General features: G+C 44.2%; 2 protein-coding genes across 2 annotated transcripts; one reads left to right on the top strand and one right to left on the bottom strand.

The window, feature by feature from the left end:
- The first annotated feature begins 284 nt into the window (after positions 1-284).
- psmc5 (proteasome 26S subunit, ATPase 5) lies at positions 285-6,567 on the top strand. Its single transcript, XM_080021057.1, has 12 exons — positions 285-319; positions 2,516-2,587; positions 2,678-2,747; positions 2,837-2,934; positions 4,205-4,261; positions 4,556-4,786; positions 5,057-5,183; positions 5,380-5,570; positions 5,652-5,750; positions 6,019-6,129; positions 6,202-6,288; positions 6,390-6,567. Exons 1-12 carry the CDS (start codon positions 296-298, stop codon positions 6,441-6,443), a joined length of 1,221 nt encoding a protein of 406 aa, XP_079877183.1. The 5' UTR covers positions 285-295; the 3' UTR covers positions 6,444-6,567.
- A 413-nt stretch (positions 6,568-6,980) lies between these two features.
- On the bottom strand, positions 6,981-23,032 carry LOC307245553 (MAGUK p55 subfamily member 3-like; the record flags this gene model as incomplete). The annotated part of the gene is made up of 18 exons (XM_080021197.1): positions 6,981-7,160; positions 7,905-8,024; positions 8,149-8,257; positions 8,970-9,063; positions 9,373-9,453; positions 9,933-10,103; positions 10,351-10,413; positions 10,837-10,878; positions 12,494-12,582; positions 13,017-13,213; positions 14,124-14,198; positions 14,530-14,615; positions 15,513-15,594; positions 16,332-16,469; positions 17,819-17,899; positions 18,440-18,517; positions 19,276-19,394; positions 22,996-23,032. 18 exons carry the CDS (start codon positions 23,030-23,032, stop codon positions 6,981-6,983), a joined length of 1,842 nt encoding a protein of 613 aa, XP_079877323.1.
- Positions 23,033-24,942: the final 1,910 nt, after the last annotated feature.

Raw genomic sequence — 24,942 nt, 5'->3', positions numbered from 1 at the left:
CTTGTTATATATATATATTTTTTTTTCTAACTTTTAAAATGTATGTTTGTTTGATTATTTTTAATGGTTTATTTTATTATTTTGATATTTTTTTATAGCATCATCATTTTAATATTGTATAATATATTCATATATATATATATATATATTTGTTATTCTATCTGGAACTCAGTTCACTATTAACGTGTACCGACGCAGCCACACCGCTAGGCGGCGTCGCGTAACGCCTCAAAAACCCAGGAGGAGCGTCTGCCGGAAGTACGTGGGACTCCCGCCGGAAGCTGGAGAGATCAAGATGGAGGTGGACGGGCTGGACCATGTAAGTGGCTTCTTTTCCGAATCTGCCTTTTCTTTCCCGCTTCGTGTTCGGTTTTTTTTTTATGTTTGTTTTGTTTGTATTTTACCGTCGAACGGCGCCCGCGGCAGAGTCGATCATCTCACCGCGACGTCTCCAAACGAACCGGGACTTAGACTTTAAATGTCGGGTTTTATCGTCCCCGTCAATCCCGCTTCGCTGCCGGTTTGCTGTCTCATTGTCGCATCAAGCTAACGGCTAACACAAGCTGCAGCTAGCGCTCTAATCACCGTTTTGTTAGTCGACTGAATTGTTTATAGTAATACTTTTATACTGATACATTATGATTCAATAAACTCCATCATTAATGTAACTAACACGATATCTGGAGATGTTATTATATATACGAACCATAAACTGCTTGTGTGTTTTGTGTGAATTATTGATGGTGTAGCGTTCATTTTTAAATTAGTTGTACATGTTTATATTTTATAGTTTATTTTCACGTGCATTGTATATGGGTAGTTTTTTCGAAATGTATAAATAAGTTATATGTTAAGTTTGTTGTACGTTGCCTTTTTTTTACGTTTATTGCATATTGCCAGTTATTTATTCTATTTACTTATGTCATTGTTTTGTTGCGAGCTGCTGCAACGCCCTCATTTCTTAAACACTCAGTGTGCACTTTATTCGCGACACCTGTACAATCCAATGTAATCCAGTACAACCGCTCTGCCACAAATTCTACTTTTATAAAGTTTACAATGTTCAGTTTTGTTCACAGTCGTAAATATGTAAATTAAATTATTCTGTATGTTCATGACTGAGGTGATAGTTAAATATGGTGTTTTACTGAACTAATTATATTGGGAGGTGTTTCTAATTTTTTGTCCTCCCTGCTGACATACATAAGGGGGTTAGAATATTAGAAACACCTCTGAATATAATGGAGCTCAGTACAACACCACCAACTATGACCTCGATACTAAAACATATTTAATTCACCTCTTCTGACAGCGTAAAAAAAACCCTGAAAATTATAGCTGAAATAAAGCCATTCATTACATTGGGTAGTATGGTGTACCTCAAAATGCCCACTGAGTGTATATCATAACTCCGCTTCCCCTGACCCATCTGAGTTTACACTATCCTTGAACATTTTGGACAAAGATCTACCTCGACATTGCTTATAATTCCTTATTTGCCAAAGGAGCTATGTTATCCATGTCTTTCACAAGTGTATAAATATAAGTCTGTCTTTTCTTCAAATGCACTAGCTAATTCTCTTTATATTCATCAATACACACTCTGGTTGCTCCAAACTTACCGTGTGACTCAATGGTTTATTCCTCATTCTTTCTAAAGACACACTAAAGAGTTTTGTGGTCAAAGTGTGTTTTCTTAGACATTTGCTCAAAACCCAGATTTTTCTCTTATATTGCGTCCTTAACAGTCTTTAAATCAGTTTCACAAATGTTAGGCCTTAAGTCATGATAGTCCTATCACAGGTTTTGAGGTTCTAACTTCAGCCTCAACTTTTTTGACCTTTTCATCCATATTTTTTTGTCAAAATTAATCAAGTTGCTCTGCATCAGTTAACATTTCTGTCAAGCTAATTGTATTGGAGGTACAGGGGTTTGAGAGACAGAACATGAAAACAGGTTTTCATGTACTGTAAGTACTATAAGTAATGAGTACTGTGTTCATGTACTTGTTTTTTTTATTAAATAGAACTAAACAAAAATACGAACACTGTTCCAACTACCCCCTCCTAGCCTACTTGGTATATATGGAAAAGAAAATTAAATGTGGTGAAAGACTAGAGTTTGGACAGCAAACACCAAGTGGATCATCCGTTTGTGATAATGATAGTGTAACTCAAAATGACGGAGGCTGCCAGATCTTAAACTATTGTGCTGGTGTCTGTTAAAGTGACTGTTATTTGTTCACGATGCAGAACGTTGGTCGGATCAATCAGCCATAGTTTGACAGTTGGGACTTCTTACAGAGTCAGCGCGTCTCAGCCCACCACTCAATTACCATCGCACTCGTGGAGAGAAATCCAAGAAAATCCTTGTACTTACTGGTCGGAATTCCATGGAAAATGATTTGTCCAAACATAATTTTTGTTCAGATTTTTCCTAAAAAGCGAGCCAACTTTCTCCACATTAAGTATTTTTTGTTTTTGCATTTGCTGATTTTCTACTTTGCATTTGACAGGCAGAGATGGGGGACAGTAAAGGTGGTTCGGGTCTGCGGCAGTATTACTTATCTAAAATAGAAGAACTTCAGGTGAGGAATGTTAAACGCTACGTGTGTACGTCAGCTACGTGGTGCACGGCTTTCCCTTGTCCGACCGTCTCACACTGTTATCTTTTACAGTTGACGGTCAACGACAAGAGCCAGAACCTGCGACGTCTGCAGGCACAGAGAAATGAGCTCAATGCTAAAGGTATTCCTCTAAAGCCAGTTCAATAACATTTTTACCAAATATTTTTAAAGTCAAATGTGAAAATAACTGGAGCTGTGTTATGCTTCCAGTGCGTCTGCTCCGCGAGGAGCTGCAGCTGCTGCAGGAACAGGGCTCCTACGTGGGGGAGGTGGTCAGAGCCATGGACAAGAAGAAGGTTCTAGTCAAGGTGTGTTTTGTAGCACCTGTTCATCAAATGGGTCCGAGACCAGAGTTTAGAAAGAATTGGTGCCGGTCAACGTGTCCTGGAAGATTTCAATTTCCCAGACAGATGGGAAAAGTTCTGGTCAAATATGATCTGTGTATATTGAGCTTAAAAACAATTGATAAGCGGGTTGTATAGAGTGACATTAAGTCTAACTAATTGAAATTAAATAATTTCCGTTCGTGAACAATAAATAACAAGTGCAGCCGCTTTAATTCAATCATACAATACAATTCAATCATAAACAAAATAAATATGGCAAGTAGGTCGAAATATATAATTAAGTTTTTGGTGGTGACGTCCCGTCGACATCTTTTTCACGATGAATTTTTACAGTCTGCTTTGGGTGGGAGCGTAAATATCCAAATATAAACGCCAAACTGGATGTATGTGTCCAAATGATACATCTTTCTGCTTCTTCTCAGTGTTTACTGTGTTTACAACAGCAACTTGTCTACGGGGGAGGGGGCGGGGCTTAGTTCTATATCGAAAAACGTGATTGGTCAGAGGTGAAGCTTTCGGATCAGCTTTAGATCGTGCAAACTGATTGGCTTCCTGTTGCAATTTGCCGAACAGGGAATGAACATATCTGCAGATTTTTGTTTTTTTTAATTTAAATGATCCAACCAGCGCTCATTCAAATTGTGCTTGGAGGGAATTTGTTTCTCAAGACATTATGACCGGAGAGATTTAAATATGTTGGCAGGTTTTCCCAGTCAAAAACGGGCAATTCGTGGATAACAAAAACGCTGTCAGATGTAAGAGACAGGTTCTGCTCCAGCTTGTTTACAAGGACTTGGACGTATACAAAGTTATTATTTTACCTCGATACCGACTTTAAGAAACACCCAGTCATCATGTCATCTTCCAGGCCTCGTCCGGGTTTTCTAGTCAACGCGAGGAAATGCCTGATTTTCCCCCTGTGATTTATAGTGTTATCTTAACAAAAAATAGAACATTGCTGATTTGCTCACATTTTGGATTTAGCCGACAGGAGACTGAACAAAGAAAATTTGACTATGAGCTCACACTTGTCTGAATGTAACACCAGTTTTTCCTTTAATATTTTTGTGCCACGTTAAGAAAACAAATTTGTTCATCGTTGTCCATAAATGTGATGTTGATTTGAGGTCATTTTTCTCAGTTTCTCAAGTTCCTTTCTGTTGAAGACTTTGTAGAATGATTTGAATTGACCACGAGTGGCTGATCTAAACAAATCTCCTTCATCCATCAGGTGCATCCAGAGGGGAAATTTGTTGTGGATGTTGACAAGAATATTGACATCAATGATGTAAGTGATCTAGCATTGATAGTTTAATTCTTAATGCTGATTTCACATACTTAATTAGCTTTTAATAGTAATAAAAACCTTTATTTATACAGCACCTTTCATACACAACATGCAACTCAGTGATTTTTTTGGTATCAATAGATGGCAACCAGATAGTAAAAAAAAAAATTAAAACAATGCATTTAATAAGTATGTTTATTCTATTTCGGGTTTTCAATCATTATTATTTAGATATTAACTATAGTAAAGCTCAACAATGTCACAGTTGAATTGACGTTTCCGCAATCTGGCCAGGTGACCCCCAACTGCCGCGTCGCGCTGCGTAACGACAGCTACACCCTGCACAAGATCCTGCCCAACAAGGTGGACCCCCTGGTGTCGTTGATGATGGTGGAGAAGGTCCCAGACTCCACCTACGAAATGATCGGCGGCTTGGACAAGCAGATCAAAGAGATCAAGGAAGTGATTGAGCTTCCTGTCAAGCACCCTGAGCTGTTTGAGGCCCTGGGCATCGCTCAGCCCAAGGTAGGGAGTGTGTGTAATAACTTAGGAAGTACATAGCAATAATCACTTCTTATATTGTGTATAACTACAGAAGTGTATTTGGCTACTGTTTATCCTAATTGTGTGAGAAATGCAGATATTCTCACATGACAAATCCTTCCCATATGTGCTCATATGCGAGAGACTCGTTCAGATAAGCGGCGTTAACCTAAAAGTGTGTAGATGTGTGTAATGAAAGGATATATACATCTCCCTGTATTTGCAATATCTAACTACTACTTGTGTCCCCAGGGAGTGCTGTTGTACGGACCCCCCGGCACCGGGAAGACCCTGCTGGCCCGAGCTGTGGCCCACCACACAGACTGCACCTTCATCAGGGTGTCTGGATCGGAGCTGGTCCAGAAGTTCATTGGAGAGGGTGAGTGGATGGTTCCACTGTGATACTCTGAGCACAAATGTTACCTCGTTTTTAACGGCAATATTCATGTCATGAAAAATATTGGAACGGTTCATTTGAAGGGATCGAATCTTCACTACGCCTTGAAATCTGTAGGTTTTATTATGTTGATAACATGTATTATATGTTAAACTCTTTCGGTGTGAATTTTCCCCAGGCGCCCGCATGGTGCGTGAGCTGTTCGTCATGGCGAGAGAGCACGCTCCCTCCATCATCTTCATGGACGAGATCGACTCCATCGGCTCGTCACGTCTGGAAGGCGGCTCCGGGGGCGACAGCGAGGTGCAGAGGACCATGCTGGAGCTCCTCAACCAGCTGGACGGCTTCGAGGCCACAAAGAACATCAAGGTGACTCCCGGAGGCCCCCCAGCGCGTCCCGAGTTCCGCCGCTGGACTCGCCGTCGTGACTCACCCTCTCTCTGGTTTCAGGTCATCATGGCCACCAACCGTATTGACATCCTGGACTCGGCTCTGCTCAGGCCCGGCAGGATTGACAGAAAGATCGAGTTTCCTCCGCCCAACGAGGAGGTGAGTGCTCCACCTTATGTGACTGAGGAACATTTTGATGAAATGTTTGTTTTCTATAAGATGACACTTTGATGCCAGGGGGTATATGAAGGTGCACGGCCCAAGTCAAAAACATGTACTATGCTAACTAGTGAGCCCAACCTGGGCAGGTGGCGGTTATGCAACAAAGTGAATACTAACAATATGCCACTCATTTTACTAGCTGTTTAACATCTGCGCTGCTGCTTGGATGTGACCTTGACTGCTGTACTCCGTTTCCATTCCTCAGGCTCGTCTGGACATCCTGAAGATCCACTCCAGGAAGATGAACCTGACGCGTGGGATCAACCTGCGGAAAATCGCGGAGCTGATGCCTGGAGCCTCCGGGGCTGAGGTCAAGGTGAGGAACCAGCCACGTCACCAGTTTGGGGAAACGCAGCGCGTCCTTCTAATAACTCACTGTGTGTTTCAGGGGGTTTGCACCGAGTCGGGGATGTACGCCCTGAGAGAGCGGCGGGTCCACGTCACCCAGGAGGACTTTGAGATGGCCGTGGCAAAGGTTCGTGTCTTGCAGGAAAAACAAACCATTTGACTAAAAAGGCTGGCTGATACTTTCTCAATACCTCTAATATGAATTACTCCACTGCCCGTTGTCCCCAGGTGATGCAGAAAGACAGTGAGAAGAACATGTCCATCAAGAAGCTCTGGAAGTAGTGAGACAGATCCACCATCACATGTATATTTCCTTATTTCTGTTTGGTTCCTCATTGTAACCTACTGTAGTTAGTTATTCTAAAATAAAATGTTTACCAGCAAGGCGCCGCGTCTGCACAGTGAAGGTCGGTGTGACTCATTATTCCAGGTCTTTATTCAAAACCGCAGGTTGTTTTCATTTTGCGTCAACATCACAGGGCCTTCTCCTCGTCATAACATTCAATATGGCACACATTTAGTTTCAGATATGGAAAGAGTAATACAGCTGTGACCTTTTCATGGTGGAAGCTTCTTACATGGTGATGCCTACGGAATCACCACGTTTGAAGCGCCGTCATCACCCAGAGTGTAGAGCTGAGACAATCTCTTTGAAGGATGTACAACCTGCCCTCAGAGCCAATAGCTACCACTACAGTTTAGCTACATCGTGGCCATCAAGCCGGTTGTTTTCCCCAATGAGTTAAGTAACTTTAGCGAAGATGGCTCCACATGTACCTGGGCAGCGATGCAGATGCTTCAAAGGTGCCCATCATCACCTCAGGTACGGACCCAGCACACAGGCACCCAGTGGGGCTCCAGCTCCGCCCGCTCCAGCACGGCGTGGAGCTCCTCCAAGGCACTGATGGGGTCCTCCTTCACCAGTACGTAGTCCACCCAGTGGCCGTAGCGCTCGTCCATCTGCTCGGCCGACTGCCTCATCTCCTGGAGGTCGTCGTCCTGGAGGTACAGATGTGACTAATTACAGAACTGTAACGAGACTTGGGCTCCGGCTAGTTTTCAGATTTCTTGATACAAAAAGGCCTCAACTGTGCAGAGGAATCCTTTTAATCAGTAAATTTAACTTTGTGGGATAATTCATGTTCTTGGATGTGCTTTTAAACAATGTCTTCATGGTAGGAAAAAATGTATGATCCGCACGTCCACATTAGTTATTGTATCTGCAAATGGGACTCTTCACAGCCGAATGCATTGTTTACCAGATGTCTGGCCTCTTTAACTTTTTCTAAAAAATTCCAATACACCACTCTTGTTTTACTGTGGCCATTATACCAATCTGAAAAAATCTCAAGTTAAAAATCACATGCAAGTGCACAGATTATCAAGACAGCAATATTCATGGTGTCCTTACTATACCAAGAATCACAAAACGAAACTGTCCTACACGCATATATACATGTACTCCTCACTTGACGACCAGCTCTCTGACCAGTACGCTGCGTACAATACCACGCATCACCCTCTACACACACAGGTTTAGGAACGGAACTAGTCATTAAAAGGGAGTACCTGTGTATATCGCCCTCTGGTGGCAGCTACACCATCCCATGGACATTAATAATTATGTCAGAATCAAATGTTCCATTCGGGTCATATGCATCGTGTGAGGCGGCATAAAACTAATTGAGCGTTAATTAATTTGATATATTAATCCATAATTTGTAAGAATTAAATGTGGCTCACCGTGATGCCGACGCTAAGGGAGGAGGACGAGCCGAAACGTTTGCAGTGGCTGTCGTGGATCCGAGGTCTGATCAAAACAACGTAGGGCTTGAACTCAGCGCTACGCAGCGTCTTCAAGGCCTGAATGTAGAAGAACAGTCACCTACTGACAGTATTCTTATATCCCAGAATACACTTTACTGCTTCAAGTCAGCTCTAATACCGTCTAAAGAGGTTAAACGACCAGTAGTTTTCGGACACTCACCTCGGGCTGCACGTCCACCAGACACACCTTGTTTCGGTCCAAAACGCTGTGAATGGACTCCAGACTGGTGCCGTACAGGTTCTCTTTGTACTCGCCATACTCTATAAATCTGTAGGAATTAAATAATGATGACGTGCTTTACATTACACCGATCAGCCACAACATTAAAACCTCCACTAATATTACGTATGTGACCCGTTGAGGCATGGACTCCACAAGACTCTGAAGGTGTTGCGGGGAACTAGGAACCTTCAAAGGCTTTTTATTTTATTTTTTTCTGGTTGCGGTCAGCCAACAGGGTTTCAGCGAGTTCTGTGTTGTATTTACTCAAGCGTTCACTGATTCTGAACAAATTTGAGGCGAGGACTAAACAATCCAGTTGCTGAATCTTCACTCATATTTGATGTCATTTAAATGTTTGCTCCGACTTTCCTAAGGCACAGGCTCGCATCATTCAATTAACGCCGGAAAATAAAAAAAACGAGAAGAAGATATCTACAACAAAAATACTGTTTTATTGGCACGGAGGGACCGTGCACTTACATCACTGCAGGTCCCTCAACAAAGCGCATTTACAAAGTAGAATAATTAAAACAATTGCATTAAAGTGTGTATACTTACAGACCTTTTTAAAAGTATTGATTAATAATTCTGTAGGGCAGTGTAATCTGAATTTAAGTGTTTTAGTTGTGGTTTGACAATATCAAGTACGCTTGCTATTCCACTATGTTAGAGTTATTTTCTCTTAAAAGCTTTAAATCTCCGGTTAATAAATTACTGCATCAAAAATAGGCAAATTAATGTTGAACCTCTGCGCTCACTTGTTGTTCTGGATGTCGGCTTCGAAGGCTGTTTTGGAGATGAAGTGGTACTCCACGCCCTCCCTCTCGTGACTCCTCCTCACTCTGGTCGTATCTGACGCAGCAACAGACAAAAACAACAATGCTGATTGGGATGCATTTATTCCATGTGGGAACAGAGCTGATCCGTCTCATCATTCCGTTTAACCAGCATGGGCTGATTGCGCTGGAAAAATGGGAAATCTCTCAAACGATTTAGCCGGCGTTCAAAGGTGTCGATTGGAGTCGCATTTTAAAGTTTCCTCTCAATGATGCGGCATTTCATCGCTTCCATGACGCTGGCTGTGCTGTTACTTCTGTTTATGGTCGAAAGAACTTGAATGCTCAGCGCCCCGCGACGGTTACACGGTGTGAAGTCACTCACGAGGCACGGCCACACCGTAGCGCCGGGGATTCTCAGCGATCACCTTCTGTTTGAGCTCGTTGATCCGAGCTCCGAGGGAACCTGGAAGAGGGACGTTGTGTTGGACAACAGGACCCGGTTTAATTATGTTGATGTGGGCTATCAACATACAAACACCAAAAATGTGATCTAAGATTATCTTTGTTCTGCCTTCTCACAACTTTCACTTGTTGTTATTGACAAGGTGCTTTGTCTTTCACTCGTTGCCATGACGTCATTCAAACATGAGCCGCACCTCCAATTTCTAAATAAATATGGGGGTGGGGCAGTAAATGAAATGGGTGCAGGTGTCCCCACACCCAAATACTTTCACTTCAGTAGAATGTTGACTGGAACAATTTCAACAACATTTTGTGACTATGTATCATGGAGATAACGGGTTATTTGGTATCAACTAAATGTCGGTATTTTACATGACTTACCTTAACCACTAGAGGGCAGGAATAGTGACCGTTTCAAACCCTGCAGCGTGCATCCGTTACACCAATAGTTATGGAACAACTTGGTTATTACTTAATCACCTATCAGCACGACGAGGCGTGGCCTCTCCCCTCGGCGTGGCTGGTAAAGCGTCACTTCCTCGTAAATCAGGAAGTCGACGTGTGCGGCAGAGGTGGCGGCGTCTGGCGTGCGAGCCTCCACCGGCGAACCCTGCCGGTCTTTCCTGAGCCGGAAACTTCTGCGCAGCCCGGCTGCAAGCACAGAAACACACAGGGAGAGCTCAGGAGGAGAACGGTTCCGGGAGAACAACACATCACGTACAGCTTGGTCACATTACACAAAGCGAACAAACAAAGCAACTCAAAGTCACACCAGCGACAGAGATCCGAGCAGCCGGCCGCCTCCCCATCTCACGCTTGGTGGGGTCCTCGTCGTTAAAAATCAAAACCACCACAAGCCACAACAAGGCACGGCGGCGGAAGGAGTCGCTGAGCGTACCTGAGTAGAGATCCCATGAGAAAGCTTGGCCACAGGAGGCGGGAGCCTTACTCTTGGGAGAGACTACAGCTGGTGTTAGACCATTGGGCAAGGCAGCGCGTCTCAGCAACAGCACAGAGGCGGGTGATGCCAGAAGCCATGCGTTTGATTGGCCGTCCACCAGGATGTGAGACGTGGGTGCGTGGAAACGACCCGCAGCGTGAACACGGGTCATGAGTGGGATAAATGTGCTGCAGAGAGCTTGGAAGAAGCTCAATGGTCTCTACAGAATCCACCCTCTATAGTATCATTCCTCTATAGTATCATTCCTCTATAGAACATAGCATCCACCCTCTCTAGTATCCATCCTCTCCAGTATCATGCTCTATAGCATCCATCCACAGTAGTACATAGTATCCCTCTCTGCTATTGTTGAGGTCAGTGCAGTGTAGTGCATTGATGAGCCATGCCTGCCTGAGCAGTGAATACAACATCCATCCTCCTCACCTATGTCCTGTCCGCTGCGAGTACGATCACTGTCACTGTCCTCTGTTGGGATGCAAGAAGGGAGAGAACACAGGGGTGAAAGCTTTGGGGGATGCTGGAGCAGTGTGAGGGACAGTTACTGGGAGTCGTGGTCAAAATGCAACTGGAAATCCATTCAGGGTTGCGGGGCTTTGGAGGAAAACTCAGGAATGTGTTTTGTGTTGAGTCTTGGACGACTCAGATTTTGACTCTTAAAAACACAGAAGTGCTGCATGCCGTGCCGGGAAAGAGGTTTCCCTTGAGAGGAGACACGCCTACCTTTGTCAGTTCGGTCATCTGAGGGGAGCAATGCAAGGGATGACACAGAACATCAGAAACGTCTTACTTACTTATCACAGCCACACAAATTAACACAAACGTTGTGTCCCAGAGCCCTGTTCAATAACATTTGATACTAGTAATGTGTCGATATGGAAACTTCACAATTTTAATCACTTGCAAATTTTGAAAATAAATGTTTTTGCTCCTTTGCATAATGTGAAAGACGGCTGTGTGACATCTACATTTTGGATTTTGACTGCATCAACACCGAATTTGGGATACAACGTTGCGGCCGAGATACACGTTTCTATTATAAATGAGCAAGATCGGTCCAAAAACATGGCCGACATCATCCCCAAAAAAGGCCGCAAAAGGCAGAGCTGAGGGTCCAATCATCATAAATCTTGGGTTATACAGTCAGTCCGTGTTCGGGAAACGGTCGACCAAAGCATTTTGAGCCTGATCCATAGGGGGCGCCACAAATGCCAAAAACCTGTATCTGAAAACCAGGTGGACAGAATTTCACCACATGTGGAGCACTAATGAAGGACAAGTATCAACCAAACCCTGCTGTGCCATATTGACTGGTGTGCAATGTGTTTTTTGGCTGATGGCTGCCATGTTTCAAACTCGTCAAAAATCCATCATAGCAGACTAGTAGTTCTCTGTTCTGTCCGGAACAAATGAATTAGTGCAGACTTGCAATTTTGAAAGGTTTTTGTGGCACTGACCTGAGGGACATGTAAAACTGCATTCCGTTTAGTATGAGTTTGTGGAAATTTATACGAAAATTTGGTTGGGTGCTGCCTGAACGGGACATTACCATCAGGCATCTAGACAGGAACCACTAATCTCTTCAGGCTCAGATCAACAGAAGGTAAAAGGTCAAACTAATAAAATCAAATCAAATAAACCTAAACCAGACAGATTAAAGGAGACACCACTTTGGTTTGTGTGTTTTGTTAAATATTGGATCAAACAAACTCAAACTATGGATTATGAATTTTAGAGATTAGATATTCACTGCCCTCTTTTTGCTAATCTTTTTTTTTCTGCTGGTATCTGGAACGGAAATAGTTTTATTTACATATACTCAACATTGTAATCTGATTGGACAGGAGGCATTCTATGAATGATGATGATATACCAAATATGTAGTATGACCTTAACATCATTAATGTGCTTTTATAGAACTGTTGTTTAAAAGCAAGTGAACAGATTGTGCTGTTTGAGGTCCCCTTGTAATACGGTTCAGACCGAACGGCCCCATCACAGCTGTGCTGCTCAACAGTAGAACAACCACCTGTCGTCACATCTTTTATAAAGCAGGACGTGTTTCATTACCACAAACAGTCACCAGGGTTAAAGGTCAAAAACTTACAGGTTGGTGTTTTCGGGGACACTGGGGCGGGGTAGGTTCCCATTTTCATCCGGTACCTTAAGCGTCTGTGGATTAAAAAATAAAAATAAAAAAAATAAATAAATATATATATATATATATATTCATTCATCTTGATGTGAAGCTTAATAGAAAAAAAAAAAATGTTTATAAACAATGATTCATAGTTAAAAGATTCTCAAAGACATCATCTATAAAACCTTTGGACGGGAATGTGTGCGTCTGTTTGTTTTTTTTCTGCCGTTTCTAAAGCTTCCCCCGGCTCCTCAGTGGATATGAAAAGCAAAAATGTTTTGTGACGTGAAAAGTAGATGAGCCGGCAGAGCCAGATTTGGGCCAGAACAGACACAACAAAAAAGCAAATCAGATTCAAGGTCGTTTCGCTTGTTAAGATGTCACTTCCTGCAGGAAATGACATTAGATATATTACAGATGGAGATATAATAGAAATGGAGCTATTAGAGATCTTAGAAATGGAGACCTCTCCTGGAACTGGGTGGAGGGGACCAGGGCAGCGCGCAGGTTGCAGTCTCCGATCTTCTTGGCCTGCCACCAGGTGGCGTCGTCCTGGCTCACCACCTGCAGGATGTCGCCGCGCTGGAAGGGGAGCCCCGCCTCCTGGCAGGGCGTGGCCTTGTCCTCGAACGGGGTGTAGTCGAACAACGCCCGCAGATAAACCTGTAACATCGTAGCATCAAAGATGCGCAGTCCTGTTTTCAACGCATTTGAATGCGGTTATGAGAAGGGCTTCAACGGTTTGGGAAAATAATGTGATTGCGATTTTCCTTTTGATCAATATTGAGATTGTGATTAAGGATGGGATTTTTTTTTTTTTTTTTTTAAGTTCCTTATCTTCTGTATTAATCACTAAACACAAGCAATAAATCATTCTGTAGTGTGGACAACACTGGGTGCAGTCAACATGTAAACTGCGCCTACGTGTAGTGATGAAATGAGATGAACAGCATTTTTATTTAACTCTTGAATTGTAAAAAGAAAACCCTGCAATCACAGTAAAATATCGACTGATTGATTTAACGTCAAGCCTTGTCATGGTTCGAATTTGAAAATGAACATTGGGGAAAGTAAGCAGCGTTTCAGCAGAAAGTGATCATTTTTTACTAAAATGTTGCGCGACCTCCGTCCACTTCCACGGGGACCCGCTCCGTGGCTCAGGGACAGTTTTATGCTCATGAAATAAAAACAAACAAAAAAAAAAAACAGATGCACTATTCGTCCCCTCTCTATGACACCTTAGTCTACACCTGTGCTATCCACCCAAAAGTGGGTGGGGTTCTAAGCTTAATACAGCCTTCCAGCCTGTATTAAATTGTACTTTAACCTTTGATCTCTAATTTTAGTTGTACTTACTCTGTTTTTAGTTCTATAGCTTCAGTGTCAAGTCTTTTATGTCTCGCCGTGTTCAATGTTCATATCAACACACCTCAAATCAAAACATCTTTATCTCAGGGTGGTACGGTGAAGCCACATCACCCTGGGTCAGGGTGTATTTTAATTGTTCATATTGTGTGTGTGTGTGTGTGTGTGTGTGTGTGTGTGTGTTATACATTTCTTTTTAAGTCCTCACCCTGCTCTCCTTCAGCTTGTCCTCCTCCACCACAGCTGGGATGATCTTCAGGGTGATGGAGCCTTGGGACTGGGACTGGTCAAGAAGAAAGACTCCTTCATCATCATGTGGATAGTAACACTGACGTCCACACCGCAGGGCTGGAATGCTGCTGTCGTGGATGTTTCGCATTGGTTCGCTCTCGGATTATAGGTATTTTTTGCCCAGTCATGTACAAATTCAGTACGAGAGCATGAGATAAATTACATCTAAACACCAGCCGCCCCCGGGCGAACGACCGTTCAACCGGAGAATAAAAACTGACTTTGAAGCTTTTCACTATTCCTCTAACGGCAGAGAGATCACCGCCGCAGTTTGATGTTATCATACGACAAGACGCACGTCAAGGCTGACTCTATTACTTTACCAGGATCTGGCTGATTTCATCTGGCCTCTTGTGTACGACCAGATTCCCATTCACCTCTCGAAGTTCATCTCCCACGTGGACCAGACCTGGAGGAAGCACACACGCGCACCTTATTATTATAAACAATAGATAAACACAAGATAAATACACGACTCAAAAAAACAACAACCCTCAAATATAAGCACCACATGGTTATACACGTACAAAAAAACCCCATCTATACCAGTAAACACAACTCAATAACAACAATATAACTTTTTGTCCAATATATCGTCTCATAAACCTGGATGTGAAGGGGGAAGATTTTCTGCCGCTGTAAAATAATTTAAATACGTGCCATGGCAATGGGCACGACAACCCAGTGATCTGTAATCTCCCAAGACGTAATCTGGTGTCGCTAATCTCAAGGAGTTCATCCCCTCTGACTGGTGCTGAACTAGCGATTTGTTTTGTTTGCGATCGTCCAGCGTTGTAGTCCCGCGTCTTCCCCATCAGCACGTCATCATCAATAACAACTCGTGTCCACATCTTGTTTCTCTCCAGCTGAGGATCCTCTGCTCTGCGCCGCACACAAAAAAAAAAAACCTGGACTCCACTCGCCCTCCGGGGGGATCCCGCAAAACGTTGTCTCTTCTGGTGATAAAGGAACCATCAAGTTTCAACCAAATAGACGCCAACCCAAGGCGGGTCTGGCAGCAGCAGGCGTTAGGCAGACAGGGAAGAAACTGAAAAGAAGAGCATTTAATCTAAACCCAGAAAAAAGAAATGAAGTTACGGTAACGGTTTGGGATTGTCTTTTCCAGGGTTGGAGGTGGAAAGACCAAGTCTGAAATGGATCAGAACTCTGGGCGGAGCCGGGCAACTCCCAGACCAGATGCCCTTGGCTCTTGAATGTGTGTGTGCGCGCTCGATGGGTCTTCTCCATCGCACACACATTGAAAACTTAATTCGCAAACAGAATGAAACAGAGTGGTGGGTCTCACCGCTGCGGTCCGCCGCGCCTCCCCTCATTATTCGGGCCACGATCACGGCCCCCGTCACCTCGTCTCTGCGGATGGTCGCCCCCTGGGGGAGGAAGTGGAATCCCAGTCGGTCAAATCCCAGCCATCCCCACTGGCCCCGCTTGGGTGCAGGGGAACGCGAGGCCCCTTTCCCAAACCGGACGGTCAGGGCCGGAGCCGCCGCGAGGCTGAACAAGCGCTAATCCGGGATCAGATCTCAGGGGCGCCGCACTGTGTTCTGGATCCCGAAATAATCACATTACATTACGCAAGGCCGTGTTCCGAAGAAGCGGCCCCGCCATCTCCGGCTGCTCGGCGCTCACGACATGTACTTTTGGGATGGGTCTGGCGTCCCGACGTCGCTCGAACTCGGGAAACGACTCCTCGCTTTGATTTTAACCCTCGAGCGACCAAGTGGCTTTGAATCCGACCACGGGGCAAATGATCATTATGGCGCCGACGTGCGGCGAGACGTTCGTTGTGAATTCATCTTTTAAATGATTTAGGAGTCGCGGTAACTGCAGCCAAGGCAACCCCGGCTCAACCGAGACTCCGATCCCAAACACAAAAGACCGGAGAGTCGTGAGTCACAGTAAGTCTTCCACTGGTGAACGGAAAATAATGACTGAGGACTCAATTCATGTGGAAGTGATTGATTTACAATCTTCCTAAATAATAACAGCTTGAATTGATTCTCGTGGGAATTCCATTCACGACTCTTGACTCGTCGTACCGACCGAATCAAACGAACAAAGAGTGGAAGGAATCTCATTTCGCAGAGTTTTCCCCGTCTCCGCTCACCAGTGGCTCCTTGTTCTTCACCAGCCGCACGATCTTCACCGACTCCTCTTCCAAGTCGTCGTCCAGATCATCTGGCAGCGGAGGCAGCACCGGGTCAAAGTTCTTCTGGGCCACGGTGTCGTGGGCCGAGAGGACCGCCTACACACACACACACACACACACACACACACACACACACACACACACACACACACACACACACACACACACACACACACACACACACACACACACACACACACACTAGTTATACTGACATGAATAATGATATCTGATTATTAATAATTAATGTAATCATGTGTAAACATAATATGAAGATCTAAATATAATATACAACAACATGGACAGACACATTTATGTTAAGTAGATAATAGATATACAAATATATTTAATGGAACAATCAAAACAAATGCGCTGAGGCAGAAAAACGTGTCCGAGTGAAATTGGAAAAGTCAAAAAGCTAAAAGGCACCTCACAGTATGTTTGGAGGGAAAACACAAAACAACGAGGGAACTTTCCCAGCGACAGCTTTCACCACACGCTGCTGCATCGAATTACCACTTCAATGTCACAAGCTGCTGCTGTGGCCCTGAAAGGCGGCAACAATTGGTTTAATGACTTGATGACTGTGATTAGGGAAGAGGGAGGGAGGGAGGGAGGGAGGCTGTCACACCGCACAGCTTGGCTGTGATCACATCCCTCCATCCAATTGAGTTGGAGAACAAAAATACAAGTCAAGGCTTAGATCAGTTTTCAATCCCTGTACCGCGAGAACTCGTCCTGTGTGCCCTGAGTGTTTTTCAAATTCCACTTCAATCTTTATGTTGATAGAAATGTATACTGTATATACACAGTTGAAATTAGCCTTTGCGTTGCAAGATCAAAATTGCAAGGCTGCAATAATTCCTCTACTGTAACGTAATCGGTTTCAGCAGCTCTGTGTCCTTCAGAACAAGTTTCACTCTGAAAGTGACGGCCATCCGTAGTGATGAAAGGTTCCACTCCGTTTGGAGATTCTGTTCTTCACGAGTCCCTCAGTAAAACGAGCGATTCTTTTGAAAATGGGACTCAGTTGATTTAACGCTCGATGAACAAGGGAGGACTTCCACTGAACGGTGAACGACAGCCAACTATTCTCCGTTTGTGAATCGAAGATTCACTCTTTAGCCGGAGTGACTCCGGAGTCATTGAAAAGATTTGTTCGCTACGAACGAATCGTTCCCAGGTCGGGCATCACTATTACTAGGCCATAATAATAATAATAATAATCAGAGTTCTAGGTGTTTCTGACATTTTTAGTGGTTGACAGGATGGTGGTTTTGTGCCGTGGCAGAAAAAAGGTCCGGAGGAAGTGTGAGAATCACTCACGCTGAAGTGATTTGATGCTGGGCAGTCTGTCGCACTTTGAGCATCCATCCATCACAGGGTCCTAATGGTGCTGCTTCTAAGTGTGTGTGTGTGTGTGTGTGTGTGTGTGTTAGAAGCACCTTCAGATGAGGCGTGCTGAGCAGGAAAAGCAGTTCTCTCTCGTCGTCCTCCATCCGTCCGCTCTGCAGCTCTTCAGCCAGCTACCGACAACAACAACAGCAGCAGCAGCAGCATAAACACTCACACGTCATCGTGCTGCACCGTTCGTAGCATCCAGAACTTGAGACGACGCCTCCAACAGGCTGCCAGTGGGAAGCGACGCAACTTTGTGTTTCTAGTCTCTGACGTGAGTGCTGAGGTTTTTTATTTTTATTTTGAGGTTTGTTTTGTTTTTAAAAGGTTTTAATCGTTGGCCCCATCGAACTGCATTGGAGCAGAGTGAGACGCTGCAGCAGAGAGGTAAGTTTCTCAGCGGCGATGCGTTCAGTGAGGTTGTGCTGTGAACAGTCGTGCAAACGATGGGAACAAACATTTTAATGAGACAGCAGTGGACCTGTCCTTCAGCTGTTGTGTTTTTAATATTTGCGTTTGGGTGCTCAGTTTATCTGTTTTCGATCGATGCGATACAAATACAGTTGAATTTTTTCAAGTCACACGAGCCAGGACACTACTAGTCCCTCGTCTGCATCAAAAGCGACAATTTAATTTCTGCCGTGGTTGAAACGTGGAGGGATCCTTACATCTTCGGCCAGGCAGGTGGCGCTGTGGAGCACCGGGGTCGGACTGTGTTTCGCATACTGTTTCAGCTTCTCGTGGATCTGTAACGCACACACACATACATTTATATTACAACCCTCAAAATGTTCTCTCCATAGAGATAAAAAAATAATAAAAATTAAACACTTGAGGATTTTTTTGGGGTTTCTTTTAATCTCGTTGAAAGAAACAGTAATCCTCGCGCAAAAGTGTGCTAATGTTTTTCTTAAATGTGTCGGATAAGATGGATAACACAAAAAATTTTCATAAAGATCTTCACCTTGACTGGACTATCCCTCTAAAACGAGGATTGTCAAACTTTTTCGGCCCTTGGCCCCGTTTCTGGATCCTAAAATTCCCCTGGCAACAGTAATTGTTATTTTGGAGACAGCAAGATCAATAAAGGACAAGAAAAAATAAAAAAACCACCCACTTATTTTATACATTACAATTCACATTTAAACCTATAAGTAACAGCCTGAGGACTTTCTAAACTCAAATGCAGATATTCCACATTGCAGATTAGGAAACTGTTTCATCTGAATTTTAATATTGCTTTTATTACATCATAGAGCACGGACGGAGCCCCAAATGGATTATATAGAAATTATAATATATTTCAAACCTAATCAGATATAAATGTATCAGTCCTAGTCACGTTCCACGAGACCGCGACCCCCGTGTGCATATCAAGTGACCCAATGTGGGGTCGCAAACCCAAGCTTGAGAATCTCTGCTGAAAGCCATCATTAAAACGACAAAGTAAAGTTCCAGTCACTGACCTCATGCCCAAACAACACACACACACACACACACACACCTTCATGAGGTATCCCAGGCTCTTTTCACTGAAGACGTCCTTGAGGAAGACCATGTCGTCCTTGTGGTTGGCGTCTGGGTGGAGCTGGGATGTGAGCAGAGCCAGGGTCTCATGGAGACCTGCACGCACACACAAAAAACACATGAAACATATAAAACCTACGTAGGTTAACACAGGGTCAACAATACAATGAAATGTGCTGGACAGGTCAGCTCAGCAGTAAAAAACTTAAACAGTAATTTAAAAAAAAAAAAAAAAAAAAAAAAAAAAACCTATGGTAAGAATATAGAAGAATATTTAGAAAAATTAGGAATAAAATATAAATATATAAATGAGATACAAATACAATATAAATACAATATAAGAGAAGCATACATATGGTAAAGTGAGCTCTATGTACATAAAAGTGACAGGTGTATTGCACGAGTGCTGGTTGAATGGCAGCAGTGCGGACAAGCAGGTGAGCAGATATGCAACGGGTGTTCCTATTTTTAGGTGTTCAGAAGCCTGGTGGTAAAAAGTGTTTTAAGTCTGGTGGTGCGCGCAGCCGTGCTCCTGTACAGTCTACTGTAGACTACACAGGGAGGCAGCGCTGGTGGAAGATGTCCTGACTGGCAGGGAGTCCGTTGCCAGCGGTGCGCTTTGCCACCTTCACTGTCGTCTGTAGTGATTTGCGACTGCGGGCAGAACGGTTTCCGTACCGCGGTGCAGCGCTCAGCCAGCTCTGGGCGGGTGCGTCTGTGGAAGTTTGTGCTGGAGGCAGGTGTTCGTACCAGGAAACAGAACTTCTGGCGAGGCTTTCTCGAAACCATGTCTGTCTGTAGGCTCCAGGAGAGACGTCCTCGGTGACGTGAACTCCGAGGAATTTGAAGCTGCGGACCCTTTCAACCACAGCGTCACCAAAGATGCATTGCACTGCCGCCTCACCGCAAGAAGGTCCTGGGTCAGATTCCCGCCTGGGGCGCTGTTGGCACTGCGCTCCGGAGGGTATCGTCTGATTAGGGGCCTTTCTGTGTGGAGTTTGCATGTTCTCCCCATGCTCGCATGGGGTTTCCTCCATATAACATCGTAGGAACTAAAAACATGCACAAGAAACATCATCTGACCAGCGATGGATGTAGAAGTTGGTCTCCAGGCGCTGTACAGCTGCCTACCGCTCCTGGCCTGTCCCCCGGAGGAAGGATGAGCCATGATGGGAAAATGCAAAAGAGACATTTCGCGGCCTCCATTGCGTGTGTGTGTGTCTGTGTGTGTCGGTCGTTGCTGCACGTAATGCATGTGCGTTGTGGTGTGTTTGTGACTATAAAGCCGAGCTAAGCTTGTCCTGTTTAATCTTAAGAGGATGCGTAGGTGTCCTCCTCTCCGCTGCCTCCTGTCGTTCACCATCATCTCTTTTGTTTTTCCTGACGTTGAGAGGAAGGTTGTTGTCCTGGCACCAGCTGGTTATTGCCTCACCTCCTCTCTTGTCTCATTGCTGGCTGTGATGAGGCCCAGGACGTTTGTGTCATCAGCAAACTCAATGATGAAATTTGAGCTGTGCTCGGCAGCGCGGTCGTAGATGAACGTACAGGATGTACAGGAGGAGGCTGAGCAAACAGCCCTGCGTTGAGTGTCAGTGAGGGGGCAGGTGTGGCGGCCCATTCTCACCACCTGGCGCCGGCCCGTGGGGAAGCTGAAGATCCGGCTGCAGAGGGAGGCGTCCGGTCCAACATCGACGAGCTTAGTGATGAGTTTTGAGGGAAGGATCGTATCGATTGCCGAGCTGTAATCGATGAAAAGCATCCTCACATATGTGTTCCCTTTATCCAGGTGGGTGAGCGCAGTGTGCGTCGCCAAGGCTCTGCCAACATCATCCCGTGGCCCTGTTTGGTCCGTGAGCAAACTGGAGAGGGTCCAAGGCGTCGGGGTGGAAGGGAGGAGCAGGTGTGGGTTTTGACGAGCCGCTCGAAGCACTTCATGTCTAAAGACGTCAGCTGTTTAAACAGGAGGCCACCGGCTTCTTGGGGACAGGGATGATGGCGGACGCTTTGAAGGAGCTGGGGACCACGTGAGTTACTGAGGGAGAGGTTGAAGAACACCTCTGCGAGCACCTCTGCCGGCGGATCAGCGCACGCCCTGAGAGCTCGGCCCGGGTTGCCGTTCCCGGTCCCGGAGCTTTGCGGGCGTTGACACTTTTGAAAGGACCGTCTGACATCGGCTGTGGACGGGGAAGCTGCCAGAGTGACCCTCGAAACTGACGGACATGTGGCGGGCGCTGTGTTGTCCAACTCGAACCGAGCGCAGAAGGCGTTGAGCGATGCGGAGGGCTAAACAATGCTCCTGTTTTTCCTTTTGTAGTCCGTAATGCGACGTAATCCACTCCACATGCGTCCGGGGTCAGAGCCGCAATTAGTCTCCACTCTGGCTCTGTAGTCCCTCCTGGCGTCCCCGGTGGACTTCCAAAGGTCATATCTGGCTGCTCTGTGGGCGTCAGGGTGCCCTGGGTTGGAGGCGGTAGTCCACGCTCTGAGCTTAGCGCCGATTTCCCGGCCGACCCAGGGTTTCTGGCTGGGGTAAAGGCAGACGGTGGCTTTTGGAACAGCGTCATCGATGCGCCTACTACCGAAATAAAGCCTGTGACAGAGTCTGTGTATTCGCTGATGTTGCCATCAGCTGTGTCCTCAAGCAGCAGCCAGTCATTTGTTACAAAGCAGTTCTGTAGGACCCCCTCAGCCTCTTTGTTCTATTTGTAAATGTCTCTGGAAACCGATGTTTCCCGTTTCAGTTCCTGCCAATATGAGTGGAGGAGTAGGATGGAGCAGTCGTCTGCCTTTCCAAAAGCAGGGCAGTGACACTCGTGACATTAAATAATAATAAAAATTTGAAAAAATATAAATACATATCAATAAATATGAATAAATATAAAACATATATATTGTATTATGAATACATCAAATATAATATATGAATAAATATTTTTAAATAAATAAAGAATATTACAATTATAAATTATTCTGCATTTAGCAGTTGATTTTAGGGTAAGAATTAAAGGGACAATTTAAAAAAAGAAAACAAAATTAAATTTAAATATCCCTCATGTACAGTACATGTTGCACAACTAGAGAACAAATATTTTCTAACTATAATAGTTTACTCCAGCAACTTGAAGTCCTTGAAAAACCGCAGAAACATTTGAATTCCATTTTGTGTGCTCTCTAGAATGGGTATCTTGGGGAGTTGTTTTGTGTGTGTGTGTGTGAGCTTGTACATGATTATATTTTCATGATGATGTATTAGTACATATATTCATATCTGCCGACTGGAACAATGTCCTGTTTTCCACAACTTTCATATTCAAAAAACAAAAACAAAATTCACTTGGTCTGTCTATTTAGTGGCGAAGGGAAGTTTCCAGAGTAGATTATTACTTAAAAACACTTTCTTACCAATCAATGCGCACAGTATCGCTTTTAGCATATTTTATATAATTGTATTTTTGCATTTTCTTTCAATGTAAATTGGGCTGTTTTTGTCTATTCTTCTTGTACTTTTTCAGACTGCAGATTTTTTTTAATACAAATTGTCTGTTCAGCAATTCACCGATCCTCACTGCAACAAATTCCTGGAATGTGAAAATGTATGAAATGGCAAAATAAACGGATTCATATCGTGACTGAGCAGCAGATTTTGAGGCGATGGTCGGAATTGTCAGGGATGCATCTGGCGGAGGTGCGGCCGTACCCGTGCTTGCCGACACGATGGGCATGGCTTCGATCATCTACAGGCGGCTGCAGGCGCCAGATGGAAAACGCCCGGGGGGGAGGGGGCGTGGACAATTATGGCCGCTCTCCCCGTCGTCGAAGCTGTGGGGTCATACAAACAGAGAACAGAAGGTCACTCTCATGCCCTGAAGAAAAACATGGAAAACTTTCTGTATTATGGGATTTGTGGTTCTCAACTAGTGGGTCCTGGTCCAGAACTGGGACCGCCACAGGCTCAGACTACGCCCATTTTGCTCAGGCGTTGTTTTCCTGGCGTTATCATGAGGCCTCTTTGCATTTTACTGCTGTCTGGATGAAGCTGCCTTTTAGAAGCTCAGAAAACTCCATTGGGTTTTTAGTCACGATGACATTGTTATTATCGTTTGCTGCACTATTACTATACTATAATTGAACCAATTTAATTTCACAAAATGTAATTAAGTTTGGGTTGTGACTTTATGAGTTATAAAAAAACTGAAAATATTTAATATTTATCATTACTTCTTCTAAACGTTGCTGCAACATTTAGATGGTAGGGTCAGAATTTAGCGTAAAGAACTGAAAGCATGGATCAATCCTGCCTTGAGGGTTAGGGTTAGGGTTCACACTGGTGGTGTAATGGTGTGGAGGATATTTTCTTGACACACTTTGGGTCCCTTAGTACCAACTGAGCATGGTTTAAAGGCCACAGCATACCTGAGTATTGTAGCTGATTGTGTTTTCTTCAAGTATGTTTTCCTTGCACTGCATTCTCTGTCTGGTTGTAAGATTAAATAATGTAATGCTATTTAAAATTACTTTTAGGAGGATTTAAATGTATATTTAATACAACACAGTCAATTAATTCTATTATATAATTATAGGACCCAGAATCGCGATTGTGGCGCCTCCCCTTGCGGCTGCCTGCGCGAGCACCTTGTGTCGATTACGCACATTTTGGTATTTTTTAGTTATAGAGCTTATTGTGCGTAATCACCGGGTGTCATGACATTTCACTGCATATATGTATGAACGTATGTATATGTATGTGACAAATAATCTCTTTAACTTGAACTTGAACTTAACTATATATCTAAATATTAGAATAAAATATTTGAATATTGTCTGTGTTGGCTGGATTACACTACAAGTCCCAGAATTCCAATCAAAACTGCAACTTCCCTCCGGGTTTAACCCTCGTCTTCGGTCCAAGACGTCTCAAAGTTTTTCTTTTTCACTTGAGGTGGTGGGGATATTTTTTGGTTGTTTTTTTTCCTGAACATTCCTCCATATCGTCAGTTTACTGACCACAGTGAACTACGCTGCCTAGCAAATTCACCACAGCTGCGTTTCACCTGTCTTTCCATTCTCGCCGGGAAAGGCGTGGCGGACCCTGCCGAGACAACTGAAACAGCATAAAGAGGATTACATGCACAACGCAAATACACTGAATGGCTGTTTCAGGTGAGGTGACAGCTCAGTAAAGTATCAAACATGGGATTTTTGAACAAAATAATATCACAAGTTACCACTTTAACCTTAAAATGTACATCTATAAAAAAAAAATAAAATAAAAAAAAGTAAGCAGCAAAAACTGCAAAATGTACAAACGTAGCATTCCTCACAATCCAGACAGCCATAAGTAAATCAAACCTCCATCGAGACGCATTGATAATCATATCTGGTTGTCATGGTGAAACCATGAACCCAATTAGGAAACAGGTGGTGTAACACCGGCACCCATCAAACACAGTGCATCATTTCTCATAAAGTAAAATGCCGGCAAAACTATTGACATTTTTCCAGGGCCGGCCAGGCAGCCTCGCTTGGATTTTTAAATTCCTCCATTTGTCAGTGAGGAATGTAAACCTCATCCCATAATTAAACCCAGCCAATCCGAAACGGAATCCAATTCCACCTCTGGGACCATGACCAAAGCGTGCGGCCG

Source organism: Zeus faber (assembly GCF_960531495.2).
Source record: "Zeus faber genome assembly, chromosome: 20".
NCBI lineage: Eukaryota > Metazoa > Chordata > Actinopteri > Zeiformes > Zeidae > Zeus > Zeus faber.
The sequence above is the reverse complement of the archived record's forward strand: the minus strand, read 5'-3'. Positions and strand labels throughout refer to the sequence as shown.

Coding starts and splice junctions, on each gene's coding strand:
- psmc5 (XM_080021057.1), top strand. CDS start 296: ATGGAGGTGGACGGGCTGGACCAT. Junction 4,262..4,555: donor AGAATATTGACATCAATGAT/GTAAGTGATCTA, acceptor CAATCTGGCCAG/GTGACCCCCAACTGCCGCGT. Junction 6,289..6,389: donor TTGAGATGGCCGTGGCAAAG/GTTCGTGTCTTG, acceptor CGTTGTCCCCAG/GTGATGCAGAAAGACAGTGA.